The sequence below is a fragment of the Acinonyx jubatus genome, chromosome E4 (genome assembly GCF_027475565.1).
Source record: "Acinonyx jubatus isolate Ajub_Pintada_27869175 chromosome E4, VMU_Ajub_asm_v1.0, whole genome shotgun sequence".
NCBI lineage: Eukaryota > Metazoa > Chordata > Mammalia > Carnivora > Felidae > Acinonyx > Acinonyx jubatus.
Window position 1 is genome coordinate 36133492 of NC_069395.1, and position 20908 is coordinate 36154399.

At 41.6% G+C, this 20908-nt stretch overlaps 1 protein-coding gene across 16 annotated transcripts in view; it reads left to right on the plus strand.

Annotated features, from left to right (window-relative positions):
• Positions 1-20908, plus strand: part of HHAT (hedgehog acyltransferase) — a 319323-nt gene that overhangs the window by 118147 nt on the left and 180268 nt on the right. For all 16 annotated transcript variants that reach the window (XM_053208994.1, XM_053208987.1, XM_053208995.1 and 13 more), the window contains one exon: positions 15782-15932. In XM_053208994.1, the coding sequence (XP_053064969.1) occupies positions 15782-15932 (151 nt within the window). The remainder of the gene's footprint in view (positions 1-15781; positions 15933-20908) is intronic.

Genomic DNA, 20908 nt, shown 5'->3' on the forward strand with positions numbered 1-20908 from the left:
ACAGATGAAGGTAGGAGCCTTATTTAAATTGGTCATCATGGTATTCCCAGTGCCTAGAATAGTAGGTAGCTGATAATTGACGCTATTTATTCCATATGGTGCTGTGGGTCAGGCACCCTTGACCGTTCAAAGCAGGTGTCCTCCGTAGACTCACTTGGGGTTTGAAGATCTTTTAGTTTCCACTGTATATTCACTAATTTTGTGACCTTGGAAAAACCACTTACCATCTCTGAATCTCACCATCTTCATCTTTAAAGTAAGGATCTTAGCACTTCCCCAAAGAACCCCAAAGGGAGCTTGAGAGGAATAGCTGTGGTGATCGATGGACAAATCCCTGTAAACTTGTAATTACTCAGCGAATGGAAATTGTCATTACCTGTTTATTGCAAGTACACGGTACTGCCGTGGGGTGTCTCCAGAAGCTCAGGAATAGGGAAAGTATAGCCCATTACAAAGAGCAGATTATTGTATCAGTGCACAGTGGATCAGAGATCTGGGTCTTGGGCAGCCTGTCACTGATGACAGCCTCGTTGGAAGCTTTAGCATATCCATGCAAGGATTGTGCCAACCAGAAATGTTGTCAGCTTGGGCAGGACTAGACAGAGAAGCATCCAAAAGGCAAGTCCTGACAATTCCCGTTCAGGCACTGACTGGGAGGGATACCCTGTCCTGACAGTTTGCTTTGTCATGTCTGCTGACAGAATATCCCTGTGGTGGGGCAGATGCCTTCCTCTCTCAGAGCCGCATGCCTTTAAGTGTTCATTTTCTCTGGCTAATGCCCTGGCCCTGATTTCTTCCTCACCAGGCAACTCCTTGAGTGCGTAATTTGATTTCCTGTGTGGTTGGCCCAGAGAGAAAAGAGGCATAGGATGAAACTGTGAGGCTTCTGTTACCTTGGAGGTGATATTTATCACTCTTAATTGGCAGATTGGCATTTTTCTGGTATTATAGATTTGTCTCCATGAGCTTGGTTTATTATGCAAATACCTCCTGACTCTGATCAGCTCTCAGGGTGCTGACGGCCCTGGGGGAGATCAGCCTGGCTGGGGTGACTTTATCATTGTACAACGCCTTGTCCAGGGGCTCCCACCAGGTTTCACAGCTTTCCATTTGCAATGTGGTCATGGTTTAATTTGATGCTCTGTCTGAAGATTCTTGAACGCAGCAATTGATTGTGTGTGTGTGTGTGTGTGTGTGTGTGTGTGTGTGTGTGTGTGTGTGGCTATCAGTGTCCCTAGTTGAGAGTAGTCGTACTGGAAGGGACCAGGAGGTGGCAGTAAAAGCTAGGTAGTCTGAGCAGTGCAAATTAGACAAAATCTTGTCCGTCTAATACTCAGCTTCCCGGGCAATTTATAATGTGAGGTGGTAGTGGTGCTTCTGGCCCGGAAAGAGGAGGCCTGCCCAAGTAGCCATTGTCATCCCAGTTGTCGTGACATCCCTGAGTCTTCGTGCTTTTAAGTTCTTGTGAAACTCCTCTGCAAAATTAAAAATTTTTAATATATTCTAGTTTCCAGATTTTATGTAGAACACATTTTTATATACAGGCCGTAGATCAGATTGTCACTGGGTTTCAGCAGTGAGAGTCTCCCAGCTCCTTAATTTCTAGGTCAGGTGGACATGACTCCTTGTTCCCTGAACTGAGCAGAGCCCAGTGCTCTCCTGAGACTGCCAGCTCATGGCCTCCTCTGCCTCTCCTCCCTTGTGGAATCAGTTCTGTTTAAGGACTGTCCCTGCTGTGCAGTGCCCTGTCGCGTGGTACTTGGTTCTTTTTCTTGATTTGTGCATGCGTGCGCACACACACAGGTCTGTTCACACAAAGCATTTGTGTACATGAGAGCACTTTAATAAATGTTTGGAGGAAAGCCACACAGGCAACTTACAGTTGACAACTGGAGCTCCCTGGTTCCTCTGCCTGAAACTCCGACTGTTCTCCCGCCATGCTGCTCCATCTGCTCCCCTGTCCTTTTTCTGCCATAAACAAAAACCATCCCCTGTTCTCTTACAGATCAATCTTGCTCCAACACAAAAACACATCCATCTCACATCCTTGCTTGCTTTCTCAGGTCTTTTACTATCAAGTTGTGCTTTTCAGCCGACCAGCATGACCCTTTCCGACCATGCCTTTCTTACTGCTGAAGCCACGTTACCATTACTGCACATGCTCTGGGCCCCCTCCCCAGCATACGGGGCCATTTCATATCTTCATGCTGGGCACACATCATTGCTTGAGGCTTCCTCCATCCAGCTGACTCTTCCTCCAAAACAGCTCACTTCTGGGCTACTTTCCCTGCTCACTCAGATTTTGATGCCTTCCTCCACCCCCCACTAGTATGATGAATTACTTTTGATTAGGAGAGTGAAATTGAGTGTTCTTGTCCTGAACTGTCACTAATTTTGTATCACCAAGCATATTAAGGAAGTTTAGATGGGCTTGATGATTGTGAAGTATTATTTAAGTATGAGCCTTCCTCAAATCTAATTGTGATCGTTGAAAAAACGATGGCCATTTAATGCAAATCAATTCAACAAAGTTTCGGGAAGCCTCCAGAAGGAATCATTACCCTCTCATTCATTCTCCGAACCTTCACTAGGCACATGTTGGGTGCCAGATACCATGTGGGGCCAGGGGTGTGGAAGTGGAGATGTCCAGGGGTGATCGCACCTACAGTTTTGGAATTTAGGAGACATATCAGTGTTAACAATATGTATTTGGGATTCGGTAGTGAATGGGTGGCTATTAAAGCTATTGGAGCAGATGATGTGTAGAAGATCCACAGACTGCTGGTGACTTGGACGTGTCCTGCTTTTCAAACATTTGTTTTCCTGTGAAAGGGAAGGTGCTTGGAGTGCAACCTTCCTGTTCTGAAGGGTTAAAAAGAATCATTTAACATCTTTTATAATTGGTACATTTTAAATCATCTTCACATCCCTCAAGGACTATCACAGCTCAACTGGCACAGAGGGAAAATGTTATCCTGAATCTACAGATTAAATAAATATATAGATAACATATATAAACATACCCTAGTTACTTTTGACAGTTTTTTTCCCCCTGAAGTGCTAGCAGATTTGAGAATTACCTGGGGATTTACCCTTTGAGGAAGCTTTGATAACTGGTGGTGATTTTGGTTTTTTCCTCTTACACTACTCATTACATTATGGAATTCAGCTTTGCAAAGAGTTGTCTGTAGCACAACTTTTTGTGGAGGTATTTATTTTAGCAAAAACTCTACAGGGGGGCTTGGGTCTTTGTTCCTCTAAGGAGAGCATTAGATCATGCCTGAGTGACTGGGGATCTCCCCTCAGGCTAGCAGAACGTTGTTTCTTCCCAGTTAAGTTGTGGTTGTCAAAATTATAGCAGCCTTTAGCTAATCAAATTAAAGGTCAATCCCATGGCACAAGATTTTCCTTTAAAATTCTCTGCGTGTTCTCTTTTTGGATAACTAAGTGATGAATGTCAGAGTGAGTTTGGAACATTGCCTTTGAAGTTCTGGCATTCAGCAAACAGATTGGGCAGGAGAGACGTCCTTTTCCTTTCTCTACACGAAAGTCAGAAAATATAAATGAACCACAACAGAAAGGTAACCTTACCCTTCCCCCCCCACCAAATCGCTATACTTTGATGTATATGTTCACAAGTGGGGGAAAGGGAAGTAGGGTGTGGATCTTTGAACTTGGAATTTCTCAGACTTGACTGAACATAACTTCCTAGTACAGATGGCTCCTGAGTTACAACGGGTTGACTTAACACTTTCTGACTTTAGGATGGTGCAAAAGCAATGGACAACATTCAGTAGAAACCATGCTTTGAGTTGTGAATTTTGATCTTTTTCCCGAGCTGGCAGTATCCCGTGCGGTGTGCTCTAGTGACGCTGGGCATCAGCAGCGAGACGCGGTTCTGAGCCAGCCACGCGATTACGAGGGTAAACAACCGACACACTTAGAGCCGTGCTGTTCTTTGCTTTGAGTAGAGCACGCATTCAATTGCGTGAAATAGCCAACACTTTATATAAGCTTTGTGCTAGATGATTTGGCTCAACTGTAGGCTAGTGTAAGTGTTGTGAGCACATTTAAGGCAGGCTAGGCTAAGCTATGGTATTTGCTAGATGAGGTGTAATAAATGCATTTTGGCCATACGATATTTATGATGGGCTTATCAGTATGTAATCCCATTGTACTTGTTTTGCATTCAGATTTCAGAACTCTGACCCAAACTATTAAATCAGAATCTGTCCAGGAGAAGCCTGGGAATTTCTGTGATGAATTATCCCAGTTGATTCTTAAGAGCAGATAAACTTGGGAAACACTGTTGTAATTGATGAAGATCATGGCAGGGCATCTTGCTATCAGAGACCCATTTCACAGGCCGCCAACTCCCAGTGATACAAGGTCTGATAATAAGCAAGTTCGTTATTCTACTTCATGGCATTCTCCCCCTTCTCCTTCCTCTAATTTGCCTCTCCTTTACACTTTCCTTTTTTCCTGTGCTTACAGAGTGAGCAAGGAGGTGGGATTATGCTGACATGAGTCCATTTTGCTCACTGTCCTTGCAGATGCATTTGGTTGGTGTGTGAGGAGGAAGTTGAATATTCCTGGCTAAAATTCAGGGTTCAGGTGGGGACTCTTAATACCACCCCTTTTAAAACTTTGTATTTTAGAAGATTAAAGGCCTTAACATAATTAACCCCTCCATGTATTCATCACTCACGTTCAACAATTATCAACTCACGGCCAATTTTCATTAATCTGTACGCTCTCCCACATCATTGTGAAGCAAATCCCAGACATTTTATGGTTATCCATAAATATTTCAGTGGTATCTCTAAAAGGTAGTAACTACTGTTTTCTTTCTTTTTAAAAAAGACTTTATTTTTTTGTGGCAGTTTAAGGTTTATAGTGAAATTGAGGTAATTGAAATGGAAGTACAGTGAAATGGAAGGTACAGAGATTTCCTAATACCCCACCAACCCCCCACATGCACAGCCTCCCTCACTGTCAACACCTGCCATCAGAGAGGGTACATTAATTAAAACTGATGAGCCCACTTTGACACCCCATTATCACACAAAGTCTGTAGTTCACAATAGCTTCTCTCTTGGTGCTGTGCATTCCATGGTTTAGCCAAATATTGGGCCGTTTTCTTTTGAACATCAGAATCTTCTATGAAGACAAAATATGACAGACTGTAACTATATGGTGGTAACTTACGGTTTTTCTTTAAAAAAGATCAAAAAGGTCACATTTTTTGAGTTCTTTATAGAATGGTGTCTCACCATGATAGATTGAGGTATAGGAGATGATGGGGATAAAAAAGAGCTTTCTAAGGGATTTGAGAGTGAGTGAAGAAGTGAGAAAGTGAAAATGGTTGAAAGGTAGTTGGTTTTCCATGGTAAAGATAGAATAAAGCTCTGGGGAGTGTACGTTAGAGTCCTGTTTGAAATGTCAACTGCTCAGTGGTTGGGAGTTTAGGGACCCATCTCCTGAGTGCATGCAGTCAGAGGGTTTTAGCTCATTGTTTAAGTGCCAGCTGTTGTTGAAATAACGTCTGTGCACCTACTAAATGGTAATGAAATGCTAACTGAGTCATTTATTTTCTTTTTCTCCTTCTGCAATATCACAACAAGGGGAGAGGGATAAGGCATTTGATATCTGATGTCTGTTTTGAAAAGTGGGGACACAGACACATGTGAGATAGCATGAGATTCTCTTCTCTTCCTTTGGAGGCATTAACAAAAGTCTAAGGTTTGTTAAGATGCAGTAGAAAAAATTAATTTTTATAAATTCTCTCCTTGGATTAGAACCCCGAGGTGATTGGAGTTTAATGCAGTGTGAACCCAGCACTTCTCTGGGATTTACTACTGTGGAACTTGACTGTTGAATTACAGATACTCCATGTGGTGTGAGGGTAATTTCATGGTGCCTGCTTGAAGAATGGAAGAGACGCCCGCTTGATGGAGCTTTATAAGAAGCAGCAAGTGGCACTATGGTTGTTATTGGAACGCCCAACTATTCCCTTTCCTCCCATCCCCAACATCCCTGAGAACGCTGTAATCTCTGCTGACCCTACTTAACCCGTTTTTATGCCCAGGTTATTTAGTGTACAGGTGCCTTCTCAGATGACATACAATAGGTGGGTCTTTCTACAAAGTTGATGTGTGGAAATATGAATTTGTTGAATACTTTCAGGAGGCTGTTATCTGCTTTCTAGAGGGATTCTTTGTTCCTTGAAGGATTTGCAGGAGAATAATTAGTAGTTGATTTCTAGTTCTTTTTGCACATAGATTTTACAGAGTGCTTCTACTGGGCAACTTTGCCCAGTAGATGCTTCATAGGGAAGCATCAACATTCAAACTGTAATCTATACCTGGTATTCACCTGAAAACTTGCTCTTTAGAATTTTCAGGTTATTTGGCCCTTTATAAATCTCCTCCTGTTCCTACCTTACTTCATTAAGTCTTATGTGGCAGTGTGTGTGTGTGTGTACACGTGGGCACGTGTGCTTTGCTTCTGCGTGGGTTTTTTTTTCCCCGCACAGTTTGGGATAGGGAAGGACCTGTTCTGTTATGCTACTGTAGTCAGTTTTGAAAAAAAGATTCAAAATTTATTTTGCCATATAAAAATGCTTCTAGAACACCTTGATTTTACTTTAAGATATGTTTTGTGAAGTATTCGATATTTTTGCTAAACAATTATTTTGACCTTAAGTGTGATTTATTGTGACTATAGCCTTCCCCCCTGTGATGTTAACAGTTTATGATTAAAGAGATTGGGCAAATAGGAATTAATATTCTATCCCCCTCCCCAGAAACAGGTTAAGACTTAACCTAGATTTAAACCTAGTAAGAAGAAAGCCTTCAAAATTAGACTTTTTGATATGTCCAAAGATTAAGCATTTTGGAAGGTAAACTCTCTGAATTAATAACACACTCATTCTGATGCTAAGAGGATCAGAATTCTCAGACCTACGAATCTGGAGTTGCTTACCACAGCATACTACCTTGTGTGTTTGTTTCTTGGGCATCTTTGCTTACGGTGTGCTCCTTGAAGCTGGCTTTCCTAAGGTCTATAGAGCTCTGTGTCTGCATTTTTTTTCCTGCTTGGAATATCTTCTTCGGCTGCCTGCAACAGCCCCGTCATTATCCTGCCCATCTGGTCTGCCTCTCACGAACTCTCTTCCGTCAAGTCTGCTCTCAGATTTGTATGTGAGTCTAGTAAATATGGTGCACTGAGGCAGCAGACCCTAATTCAAGTCATGACTCTACTACTTATTAGTGGTGTGTGCTCTTACGCAAGTTTTGTAAACTTTCTGTGTCCAAGTCCCTGTCTGTGAAATGTAGGTGGTAATAATATCCACAGAGAGGTATGTTCTGAAAATGAAATCTGATGATGGCAAACTGCTTGGCATATAGACATAGTAAGTGCTTAATCATCAGTAGCTGTTATTATTATGCCATAGTGTACTCTCAGAAACTAGTTTGTTGGTGAACTTTCTCTGGCAGTTTTTTTTTTTTTTTATAATTTATTGTCAAATTGGTTTCCATACAACACCCAGTGCTCATCCCAACAGGGGCCCTCCTCAATGCCCATCACCCACTTTCCCCTCTCCTCCACCCTCCATCAACCCTCCATCAACCCATCAACTATTTAATAGTCTCTTATGGTTTGCCTCCTTCCCTCTCTGTAACTTTTTTTCCCCCTTCCCCTCCCCCCCTGGTCTTCTGTTAAGTTTCTCAGGATCGACATAAGAGTGAAAACATATGGTATCTGTCTTTCTCTGCCTGACTTATTTCACTTAGCATAACACTCTCCAGTTCTATTCACGTTGCTACAAATGGCCAGATTTCATTCTTTCTCATTGCCAAGTAGTATTCCATTGTATATATAAACCACATCTTCTTTATCCATTCCTCAGTTGATGGACATTTAGGCTCTTTCCATAATTTGGCTATTGTTGAAAGTGCTGCTATAAACATTGGGGTACAAGTGCCCCTATGCATCAGCACTCCTGTATCCCTGGGGTAAATTCCTAGCAGTGCTATTGCTGGGTCATAGGGTAGATGTATTTTTAATTTTTTGAGGAACCTCCACACCGTTTTCCAGAGCGGCTGCACCAGTTTGCACTCCCACCAACAGTGCAAGAGGGTTCCTGTTTCTCCACATCCTCGCCAGCATCTATAGTCTCCCGATTTGTTCATTTTAGCCACTCTGGCATGAGGTGGTATCTCAGTGTGGTTTTGATTTGTATTTCCCTGATGAGGAGTGATGTTGAGAATCTTTTCATGTGCCTGCTGGCGATCTGGATGTCTTCTTTAGAGAAGCATCTATTCATGTCTTCTGCCCATTTCTTCACTGGATTATTTGTTTTTCAGGTGTGGAGTTTGGTGAGTTCTTTCTAGATTTTGGATACTAGCCCCTTATCCTATATGTCATTTGCAAATATCTTTTCCCATTCTGTCGGTTGCCTTTTAGTTTTGTTGATTGTTTCCTTTGCAGTGCAGAAGCTTTTTATCTTCATGAGGTCCCCATAGTTCACTTTTGCTTTTAATTCCCTTGCCTTTGGAGATGTGTCAAGTAAGAAAGTGCTGCGGCTGAGGTCAGAGAGGTTTTTTCTTGCTTTCTCCTCTTGGGTTTTGATGGTTTCCTGTCTTACATTCAGGTCCTTCATCCATTTTGAGTTTATTTTTGTGAATGGTGTAAGAAAGTGGTCTAGTTTCATTCTTCTGCATGTTGCTGTCCAGTTTTCCCAGCACCATTTGTTAAAGAGACTGTCTTTTTTCCATTGGATATTCTTTCCTGCTTTGTCAAAGATTAGTTGGCCATACATTTGTGGGTCCAATTCTGGAGTCTCTATTCTATTCCATTGGTCTATGTGTCTGTTTTTGTTCTAGTACCATACTGTCTTGATGATTACAGCTTTGTAGTAGAGGCTAACGTCTGGGATTGTGATGCCTCCCACTTTGGTCGTCTTCTTCAATATTACTTTGGCTATTCGAGGTCTTTTGTGGTTCCATACAAATTTTAGGATTGCTAGTTCTAGCTTCGAGAAGAATGGTGATGCAATTTTGATTGGGATTGCATTGACTGTGTAGATTGCTTTGGGTAGTATTGACATTTTAACAATATTTATTCTTCCAATCCATGGGCATGGAATGTTTTTCCATTTCTTTGTATCTTCTTCAGTTTCCTTCATAAGCTTTCTATGGTTTTCAGCATACAGATCCTTTACATCTTATACCACATCTTCTTTATCCATTCATCGATCGGACACGTGGGCTGCTTCCATATCTTGACTATTGTAAATATTACTGCTTAAATATATTGTAGAAAAAATGTGCATGTATCCCTTTGAATGAGTATTTTTGTATTTTCTAGGTAAATACCCAGTAGTGCAGTTGATGGATCGTAGGGTAGTTCTATTTTTAATTTTTTGAGGAACCTTCATACTATTTTCCAGAGTGACTGCACCAGTTAGCATTCTACCAACCGTGTAAGAGGATTCCCCTCTTTCCACATCTTCTCCAATACCTGCTGTTTCTTATGTTGTTGATTTTAGCCATTCTGACAGGTGTAAGGTGATAGATCATTTTGGTTGTAATTTGCATTTCTCTGATGGTAAGTGATGATGAGCATCTTTTCATGTGTCTGTTGGCCATCTGGATATCTTCTTTGGGGAAATGTCTGTTCATGTTTTCTGCCTATGTTTTAATGGATTATTTGTTTTTTGGGTGTTGAGTTTTATAAGCTCTTTGTGTATTTTGGATACTGACCCTTTATTGGATATGTCATTTGCAAATATCTTCTCCCATTCTGTAGGCTGCGCTTTAGTTTTGTTGATTGTTTCCTTTGCTGTGCTGGAGCTTTTTATTTTGAGGTAGTCCCAGTAGTTTATTTTTGCTTTTGATTCTCTTGTCTCAGGGGACCTATCTAGAAAAAAGTTGCTGTGGCTGATGTCAATGAAGTTATTGGGTTCTCTTCTAGGATTTTTATGGTTTCATGTCTCATGTTTAGGTTTTCATCCATTTTGAATTTATTTTTGTGTATGGTGTAAGAAAGTAGTTCAGTTTTCCCAACACCATTTATTGAAGGGACACTCTTTTTTATATTGGACATCCTTTCCTTCTTTGTTGAAGACTAATTAACCATATAATTGTGGGTTGATTTCTGGGTGTTCTATTCTGTCCCATTGATGTGTGTGTCTGTTTTCGTGCCAGTACCATACTGTTTTGATTACTACAGCTTTATAACTTGAAGTCCAGAATTTTGATGCCTCCAGCTTTGCTTTTATTTTTCAAGATTGCTTTCAGAGTCTTTTGTGGTTCCACACAAGTTTTAGGATTGTTGATTCTAGCTCTGTGAAAAATGCTGGTGGTATTTGGTTAGGGATTGCATTAAATGTGTATATTGCTTTGGGTAATATAGACATTTTAACGATATTTGTTCTTTCAATCCGTGAGCCTAGAATGTCTTTCCATTTTTGATCATCTTCAGATTCTTTTATCAATGTTTTATAGTTTTCAGAGTACAGATCTTTCACTTCTTTGGTTAGTTTTGTTCCTAGGTATCTTATTGTTTTTGGTGCAATTATAAATGGGATCATTTTCTTAATTTCTCTTCTGCTTCATTATTGGTGTATAGAAATGCAACAGCTTTCTGTACATTGATTTTGTATCCTGGGACTTCACTGAATTTGTTTATCAGTTCTAGCCATTTTTTTGGTGGAGTCTTTCAGGGTTTTTGTGTGGAGCATTATGTCATCTGCAAATGGTGAAAGTTTTGTTTCTTCTTTGCCGATTTGGATGCCTTTTCTTTCTTTTTGTTATCTGATTGCTGAAGCTAGGACTTCCAGTACCATGTTGAATAGAAGCAGTAACAGCAGACATCCTTGTCTTGTTCTTGACCTTAGGGGAAAAACTCTCAGTTGTTTCCCATTAAGGATGATGTTGTGGGTTTTTCATAACTGGCCTTTATTATGTTGAAGTATGTTCCTTCTAAACCTACTTTGTTGAGGGTTTTTATCAGGAATGGATGTTGTACTTTGTCAAATGCTTTTTCTTTGTCTACTGAAATCATCATATGGTTCTTACCCTTTCTCATATTGATGTGATGTATCACATTGGTTTGTGAATATTGAACCACTCTTGCAACCTATGAATAAATCCCACTCGATCATGGTGAATGATTTTTTTAAAGTATTGTTGGATTTGGTTGGTAGTATTTTTGTGAAGGATTTTTGCATCTGTGTTCATTGGAGATTTTGGCCTTTAGTTCTCTTTTTTTTTTTTTGTGGTGTCTTTGTGAGGTTTTGGTATCAGGTTAATGAATGAATTTGGAAGTTTTCCTTCCTTTTCTATTTTTTTGGAATAATTTGAGAAGAATGGGTATTAATTCTTTAAACGTTTGGTAGAATTTGCCTCTATCTGGTCCTGGACTTTTGTTTGTTGGGAGTTTTTAAATTATTGATTGAATGTCTTTGCTAGTAATTGGTTTGTTCAGATCTTCTTGATTAATCTTTATACATCTGATTCTTATCCTAGGTCTTATATAATAAAAGGTTCTTAAAAAACTGTGCTAGAACACTTACTCTGAGATCTGTTTAAAAAATGTAGAATACAGTATTGTTAACTGTAGGCATGAGACATTGTTATAAAGAACTTAATATAGGAAGAAACTTTTACAAAATGTCTAGTTTTCCTGAATCTGCACTGACTTAGTCATGGAGCATTTAAGCAAAATCTAGAGTACATTAAATATAGACAAGTTAAAAGTGGCTGGGTTTTTTTTCCTTGGAGCAGAAAAGGTTCAGGGATAAAGTCAGGCCATGGATGGAGGTGAGAGCCCAGCATAGGCTGGAGGTTGGAGTGCAGCAGTGAGTCAGGGCACATAAGCTGGTGGGCACAGAAAACAATGCAGAGACAGCATGCTTCTTGAAACAGAGTGAATCTAGAATCAGTGTCTTAAACTGACTATGAGAGTCTTGAGGGCGGGGCTTGACTGTACAAAGACGGTAGCTATGCAGCTGGCCAGTCAGCAGAGTCCAGGGGCCTCTTTTCCAGTCTGTGGCAAATTCTCCCCAGTCCTTGGCAGACTTTGGCATAAGACACAGCTTGACCCATTCTGGGTTCATGAAGACTTTTCATTAGGCAGATGCTAAGTTGTTTGAGTCTATAGGGGAATCTAACAGTTTAAGAGGATCCAGTACAGTTTGGACCCTTACCTTTATCCATGGGAAGAACTTCTCACTGGACAAGCTCTTCTTTATTGGGCATGTGCTATTAAAACTCCTGATGTTCAATCATGTGGTCATGGGCTTTGAGCAGTCTGCAGTGTGGTAGAAAATACAGGTAAGTACAAAAACACCTGTAAGGTAATGTGTAATAGCAGTGTTAATGCTACTTCCTCATGCATGATATAGATGAAAGGATGCTAGAATTGAAATTATAGAGTATTTAAATGGAATAGACCATTTAAAAAATCCTAAGTGCTTTTTTTTTAATTTGTTTATTTTTGAGAGAGAGAAAGAGAGAGACAGAGACAGAGCATGAGCAGGGGAGGGGCAGAAAGAGGGAAACACAGAATCCATAAAAGGCTCCAGCCTCTGAGCTGTCCGCGCAGAGCCTGATACAGGGCTTGAACCCACGAACCATGAGATCATGACCTGAGCCAAAGTTGGACACTTAACCGGCTAAGTACAAAAACACCTGTAAGGTAATGTGTAATAGCAGTGTTAATGCTACTTCCTCATGCATGATATAGATGAAAGGATGCTAGAATTGAAATTATAGAGTATTTAAATGGAATAGACCATTTAAAAAATCCTAAGTGCTTTTTTTTTAATTTGTTTATTTTTGAGAGAGAGAAAGAGAGAGACAGAGACAGAGCATGAGCAGGGGAGGGGCAGAAAGAGGGAGACACAGAATCCATAAAAGGCTGTCCGCGCAGAGCCTGACACAGGGCTTGAACCCACGAACCATGAGATCATGACCTGAGCCAAAGTTGGACACTTAACCGGCTAAGCCACCCAGGTGCCCCGAGAATCTGACAGATTTTAATTCCTGTGCCTCATACGTGATAAGTGTACAAAACCCGCATCACATTGAAGGCAGTATTTGGGAAGGAAGTAGCTTGTTCTCCCTGATCTTGCAGCCTGTTAATGGGGAAAAGAAGTTTCTGATGTTTCATATGTAAAAGAGCTCCCAGTGGCTGTAACCTTGCACAGTCTTCCCTGGGTCTTCAAATGCCTTCATTTCTTCAGGCTGATCATTTTCAGTTTTGGAGGCTTTGTGCCCTGTAATTTGTGCCCTGCCTCTTTTAACTCTGGGAATTTTCTGGCTAGAGTCTGGTGGTTCATTTTAGAGTATTTTAGAGTCCGCTTCATTGCCATCTTGGCCAGTGGAATAGATTTCTTCCCCATTTAGTGTGGTTTTCTGCTCCCACTTTTTAGATGGTATTGCTAGCACATATGTCCCGCTTCTTGATGACTGTGTATATATACACACTTAAGACGTATAATTATACACACACACATCAGCTTTTCTTTCTTGACTGCTATCAGACACATCCAAGAATGCTACTATTTTATACCCAGCTCTTTCAACACATATGTTTGTAGTCTGGTTTCCAAAGTCTGAGAACCTGTTTGACCACTCCTGATTGGGAAGGAGACAGAGTGATTATTTGGTTCTTTCCTTGTAGGACATGTGGCTTTCAGATTTAAACCACTATTTGCCTTTGCCCAAACTATATATTCAGACTTATGTGTTTCTTCTGGCACAGAATTGCCATTTACAGCCACATACTCCATTGTAGTGACATTCTTTCCAAGATCTTTGTATAATATGTAAAGATCCAAACAATAATATTTTCTGCTAGTACTTCTTTAAAGCTTAGCTATTTCCTTCTGAATATCCCACAGATAATCCTGCTCAGCTGCACCAACCTGCCCTGAAGTATTTCCCACACACTGGAGAAGGCACTCTTGAGGTTGGACAGCACGTGGCTGCTGGTTTTCTTCTCAAGGGCTTCCACATACACTTTGCCCTCAACCTTCTCCTTGTGAGCACCGCTCTGACAAACCCGCTGCATCTCCTCACCTACGTGCTGAGGCCAGTGTGAATGGGGGTCAGTATCTGGCCCAGATCCATGGTACCCCATCGGGCATAGGGCACAGAGGTCAAAGCGGCCAGACAGGGAGCCAGAGGAGAGGTGGTGGTTGGTAGAGCACCCCAAGCCCCAGCTGCAGAAGCAGGTCATTCCCACTGGGGACAGGCAGAGGCCTGTGTGGACCATAGCATGTGTCTCAGACCTCACATCTTGCCCAGTGTCCACATTCTGTGTTCTTCTCATTCTGGAAAGGTGCAATTTAGGCCAAGAGACCATTGTAGCCTGGGGCTCTCCTGGGGTTTATTTTGTTTTGTTTTGCTTTTTTGTTAATAGCCTTGTTGTGATCTAGTTCACATACCATACAGTTCACCCACTTAAAGTATACAATTCAGTGGCTTGTAGTATATGCACAGATATGTGCAACTATCATCACTGGCAATTTTATAATATTTTCATCACCTCAAAAAGAAACCTTACCCTGGGCGCCTGGGTGGCTCAGTTGGTTAAGCATCTGACTTCAGCTCAGGTCATGATCTCGCATGCAGTCTGTGAGTTCAAGGCCCGTGTCAGGCTCTGTGCTGACGGTTAAGAGCCTGGAGCCTGCTTCCAATTCTGTTTGTCTGTCTGTCTCTCTCTCTGTCCCTCCCTGCTTGCTCTCTGTCTCTCTCAAAAATAATATACATTAAAAAAAAAAAAAAAAAAGAAACCCTACCCTTTAGCCACTGCCTCCCCCATAATCCCATCTCCTACCTCTCCAGTGCTGGGGCCAGTAATCAACTTTCTATTTCTGTTACCTTATTCTGAACTTTCTTATGAATGGAATATATGTGGCCTTTCATGACTGGCTTATTTCACTTAGCATGGTGTTTCAGGATTCATCCATGTTGTAGTATATATCAGTATTTCATTCCTTTGTAAGGCAACATAATGTTCCATTGTGTGGATTTACCACATTTTGTTTATTCTGTTGATGCATATTTGGGTTGTTTTTATCTTTTGGCTTTTGTGAATAATGCCACTACAAACATTTGGGTATAGGTTTCTGTGTGGGCATCTCTTCTTATTTCTCTAGGGTATGTACCAAAGAGTGGAATTGCTGGGTCATATGATAACTTTAATAATTTCAGGAAATGCCAAGCTGTTTTCCAAAGTGGCTGCACCATTTTGTTCTTGCCAGCAGTATGTCACAGTTCCAATTTCCCCACATCTTCACCAACCCTTGTTGATCTGACTTTTTGATTTTAGTCATCCTAGTGGATGCGAACTCATGAAATTTTGGAAAGATTTGGGGAGGATTTTCCCTTACAAATAGTTTTTTTTTTAAAAACCATAATGTGTGTGTGTGTGTGTGCGCGTATGTATACACACATTTATACATATATAATTTAAATGCATAAGTATATATATAAAATGCTTTTAAGTGTAGTGTCTGTTAAAGCATCAATGCTAAGAGGTCCTGTTGCCCATTACAATAATAAAGGAGTTTTCAATATTTGTTAATCCAAAATTCTCATTGCTCAAAACCAACGTGGGAAACTTTTTGTAATGTGTGAGGTAAGGAGAGGAGAAGGGAGGGGTGGAGAAGTGGGAACAGACGGTGTGTTTTCAGGAATGGTGCATCTTTCCCAGGAGATTGCTCTACTGCTTACCTGTGTGTCTGATGGGTCCCTCTGTCTTTCAGGAGGACTGGCATTGGCTCAAGTGATCTTCTTCTATCTGAAGTACTTGGTTCTCTTTGGTGTCCCAGCTCTGCTCATGCGCCTGGATGGACTCACACCACCACCCCTCCCTCGCTGTGTGAGCACCATGTTCAGTTTCACGGGGATGTGGAGGTCAGTAGTTTGGTTTATTAAAGCCAAAGCCCCTTGGGGATGTCCAGTGGGGGGAGCCATGGCTTGGCGAGCTTCAAAGGGTTTGGGCCACTGTCCATTCTCTGTCCCTCAATTCAGACCACAGTTGGCACTTGGGTTTCTTCATCTGTCTAATAGGATGGCAATCCGTGCTTTCTGAACCACTCAAAAATACTGTCAGGCTATGGAGATAGGTGAAATAATAAAGTTTCTCTCCAAGTTTATGTACAGATGCACAAAGGGTTATGTTTCAATGGTTTCTTAATAGCTTGGGATATGCTACAAGATACTGACCATTTTATTGCTCTCTGTTTTCCTTGAACATGACCTCTGTATATGTGGGAGTGTCAATTAAAAAAAAAAACAGATTTAGGAAAATAGCATAGGTCCCTGTTGGCATTTACTAGCTCTCAGATCTGGGACAATTTACTAAATTTCTCTAAGTTTTAGTTCTCTCTTAAATGGTAATAATAATAGTGAGGGTAATAATGCCCACATTCAAGAGTTGTTTTGAATATTAAATAAGCTAATGCAATTAAGGCATTTGGCACACAGTAGATGTTTACAAATGTTAGCTTTTACCCTTTTATTATTCCTGTACTTGGTGCCCATGGATAGACAGATGTGTTTTGCGAGTTTTCTTACTCTTCTTGATTTTGCCCCATGAACTTATGGTTGGCCGGAGCTTTTGTTCCAAAAGATCCTTCAGCCCCCCTGCTGTTTGTTATTGTTGTTCTCCAGATGGGCTTGCTTGCTGCTGTGTGTTTCTTAGCACTTCTAGTATGTGACATGTGACAGGGCTTGGTTTTGCAATTGTAAACCTAAGGTACGAAGCTCAGACTGGGGACTTGGGCAATCATGGGAATCAGCACTTTTTAGGCACCTCCATTTCCCTCACCCTAGGCTTGGCCCTGCTCACAGTTTCCATTCTGGCTCATTCACAGGGCGCCTTCAGTCTTTCATCTCTGTAGGCAGAAGAGCCAGGGCCCGGGTGGAGGAAGAGCTCAGTGAATATTACCATATCTGATGTTGCTGTTAAAAACGGGGTAGATAGCCTGCAACATCCTGGTTTTCCATTATAACTGATTATAGATGCTGAGTTTTTTTTAAGCCTCTGTAAATGCATGTTGTTATTGGTTCAGTTTGCTTATTGGGATTAGAAATTTCATGTGGTTATTGCAAGTAATGTTAAGTAATTGCTTTGATTTGCTCTTAATTAGTTCATCAAATATCATAGGTTGCCCAGTTTTAATGACAGGGTTGGAAAATGGTAGAAAAGGGGTTCTCTCTAGCCAGGGGGCCATGGAGTAGTTCTTGGTTAAAAGGTGAGCCTGATTGGGAGGCTCTGTTAACTTTTGACCTACGTGAAAGTAATGTACTGAATAAGTGGGTTGGGACCCAGCATGATTTGGGGTCACATCATCAGTGACTGGTGTGCACCTAGCATGATTGCTCTCCCTCTTTGTGAATGCTGCCCTAATGCATTTCTTAGGAAGCATATTCTTCTAAAGAGCTTCTCCAATCTTGATTGGCATATTAAAAAATTCTGAATGGGGCGCCTGGGTGGCTGTCGGTTGAGCGTCCAACTTCGGCTCAGGTCATGATCTCACGGTTTGTGAGTTCAAGTCCGCATCAGTCTCTGTGCTGACAGCTCAGAGCCTGGAGCCTGCTGTGAATTCTGTGTCTCCTTCTCTCTCTCTGCTCCTACCCCACTCACACTCTGTGTCTCTCTCAAAAATAAATAAACATTAAAAAAAAATTAAAAACAAAACTCTGACTCCTGGGCATGCTGGCTCTAGGCCCCTTGTCCATAAATCTCTGCCCCGTTGATTGTCACAAGAAGCAGTTTAGACTGTTGACTCTTTCACAGAGTAGGCGTCTTCTTGTCCTTTATTATTTCAGTTAATTATTTTTCAGTCCCAAACCCTCTGTTGTAAATACACAACAAAGGCAGAGAGAGCTTATCTGCCAAGACCTTTGTCATGTTTGATTAGAACTAAACTCAAATCTTGTAGACTCCATGTTGTTGAAACACTCTCTCCTCCCTCCCAGTTCCAGTTTTAAGACAAACGGGTGAGAGAGTAATACAAGTTACTGTGAGTGGAGGCTCTGGGTGAGCCCCCGGAGTGATGTGGTCCTAGGAGGAAGTGTTTACAAGAGCATGTGATGAAATAACAAACATGGTCTTTCCTGGGAGTGACCTAGACTTTTATCCTGGCTTTTTTCTAGGCATACATAGGTGTGTAGATTTTCCCTTTCACAATTTTTAGTTTGCTGAAGGGTTTTCCAGTTTGCCAGTTATACTTAGAAACACCTCAGCCTTCATTCTTTCCATACAATAACTGTTCCACATTAAGAAAGGAAGGGAGGTCAACTCTGTACTATAACTCACAGTTTTTGTTTTTGTTTTTTTATTTTTTTAACGTTTATTTATTTTTGAGACAGAGACAGCATGAACGGGGGAGGGTCAGAGAGAGAGGGAGACACAGAATCTGAAACAGGCTCCAGGCTCTGAGCTGTCAGCACAGAGCCTGATGCGGGGCTCGAACTCACGGTCCGCGAGATCATGACCTGAGCTGAAGTCGGACGCCCAACCGACTGAGCCACCCAGGCGCCCCTATAACTCACAGTTTAAGGCTCAGAAGAAGTAGTTTCGAATTGAAAAAAGAATGAAAGAGCTTCCCTTTTTGCAGATGTGCCCCTGCCCTTCAAAGGAAGTTTGTCATGTTCGTGTTCAGGCTCTAGTAGCCTAACCCTACAGTGGGCCTGCTCCTCACTCTCTAACCTTTCTCTGTAAAATGCACGTCGAGGGAAAATAAAGTTGTGAATTTGTAGTTTCTGTTTACATCGAATTTGACATTAATATTTCTGGGCCATCTATTGAAGCCTTGCTGCAGACAGGGAATTTCTTCCCCTTCCTGGATATAGGTCCGAGAAGAATTGAGTTATGAACAGATGTGAAAGCTGGTGATGCAGATTATTCTGGGCAGTGGCAGCCACTCATATGGTGACACACGGGGCGGAGTGGATAGGAAGTGGAGGGAAGAGGTTTAAAAACAGGCTGTGCAGAATGTCCAGTGGTTACCTGACCTTCTAGAAAATCCACACTGAATGTGAAGTTTAGAGCTGATGACGAGAGATGAATTTTTAGCCTCCCATTTTAAAGCAGCTTACACACCTGAAAATCGTGCTGACTGATTGCACCATATTTCAGTTCACTTAGCAGTGAAAGAAGACTTGAATCCAGCAGCCTACTGTATCAGAGGAATCTGAGCACTACGTCATAGAACAGATGAAATTGGCCATCAACAGAGAGATAACATTCCTTGACATCCTAGTTAGTTTAAATTGGTCATGAAAAATTGCTATTCACTTAGATGGCCCATACCTGAAAGTTAGGACTCAGTGTTTTTGTTTTTCCTTCTAGTTCCCTTCTTTCATATAATTCCTGCTCAGATATTTGCAGATATAACAAAACCCTAAGGAGTATGTGTATTCTCACTTGTGACTTTTCTGTGGCTGTCTAGACCTGAGAAATTGAGAATTTTCTGCTCAATTTTTAGGTTTCATGTTTTAATTTAGACAGGCTGAGATCTGTAATGAGCATCTTTTGCCAGGAGTCATTAAAGATGACATTGCATGTCTGAGGTTTCAAATTAGAAGTCTGATCATGTCCCCCTGATTTGATTTTTAGCTATGGAAGCAAAGTGTGCAAAGTGATAGAATTTCCCATGGCGGCTGGTGAGTTATGGGTCAATTTCAATTATCTCAGGCATCTCGCACAGCTTGCCCTCTGCCTTTCTTGAATTATGATGCTCTCAGGTCTTCATAGGCAAACTCATGTATCACAGCTTATCCCATAGAAATTTGGGCACTGCTAGACCTTAAGATGTGGGGAGATCTTTGGGCTGGGGCTGGGGAGGTGCCTGAGCCCCTTCTTTTAGTGAGGAATTGATTGCATCAGCTTTTAGGTCAATAGAAGAGTTTAGGTCCCTCGATGGAGAGTTGGTTAAGGCCTGTGGTAGATAATGAAAACTAGCTATACAAATTGCTGGCTTTACGGTAGTCCTGCCTTTGAATCATAGCCGGCTTCAAGTTGCAGGACAAGATGGAAGCATGGAGTTGGTGAAATATATATACCATGCGTGTCAGCACTGCTGGACAGGCAGCAGGGGCAGTGCGAACACAAAGGGGGAAGGATGGAACAGGTGCTGTTAATAAGAGGTCACTTTGTTTTGGAGGCAGCCTGCTAACCAAGGGCTTGCTGCTTACTAGCTCTGTGACTTGGGCAAATAATGAAAATGCCCCGGGCTAGCTTTTCGTTTCCAAAACGGACATAATAATAGTACTTGCCGCATGGGCGGGGGGGGGGGGGGGGGGGGGGGGGCATGTGACAGTTGGCTGAGCCTAGTGCTTAGTAGTTCCTTGGAAAGTGGTAGCTTCTTTGTGTTTTTTGTTTTTTGTTTTTTTGTGCTTGAAAATCTAGCAAAGCCAGAGGTGACAGAGAAATCTGCCTGTGGGTAAGCCGGGTTGGGGAAGCAGTGGGCAATGACGGGACTGGCTGAGGAAAGGCTCCAGTCCAGCTCTGAGCCTGAGATGTCAGCTAATATAGTGCCTGACACATAGTAGTCACTCAACAAACAGGTATTTCCTGAGTGAAAGATGCATGATCTCCCCTGCCCCCACACCCTTGAAGAAGAGATCAAAGAAAAATTGGCTTACATGTGAAGTGTAGGTCTAACAATTTACTTCCAGTAGTTAACCTACCATTCAAACTGCATTTCTGGCCACAGAAAATGCCATCTTTGGCCATATTATCCATTTCCTCTGTTATACCGAGGCTCTTTCTGGGCCCATCTTCTGACACCATGCATTCTAGGTTCTTTAACTTTTCTTTAAAATGTGAATGTTTCAATCTTTTCTCTATTGAATGACTTTCCATTAGAATCCAAGAGGGA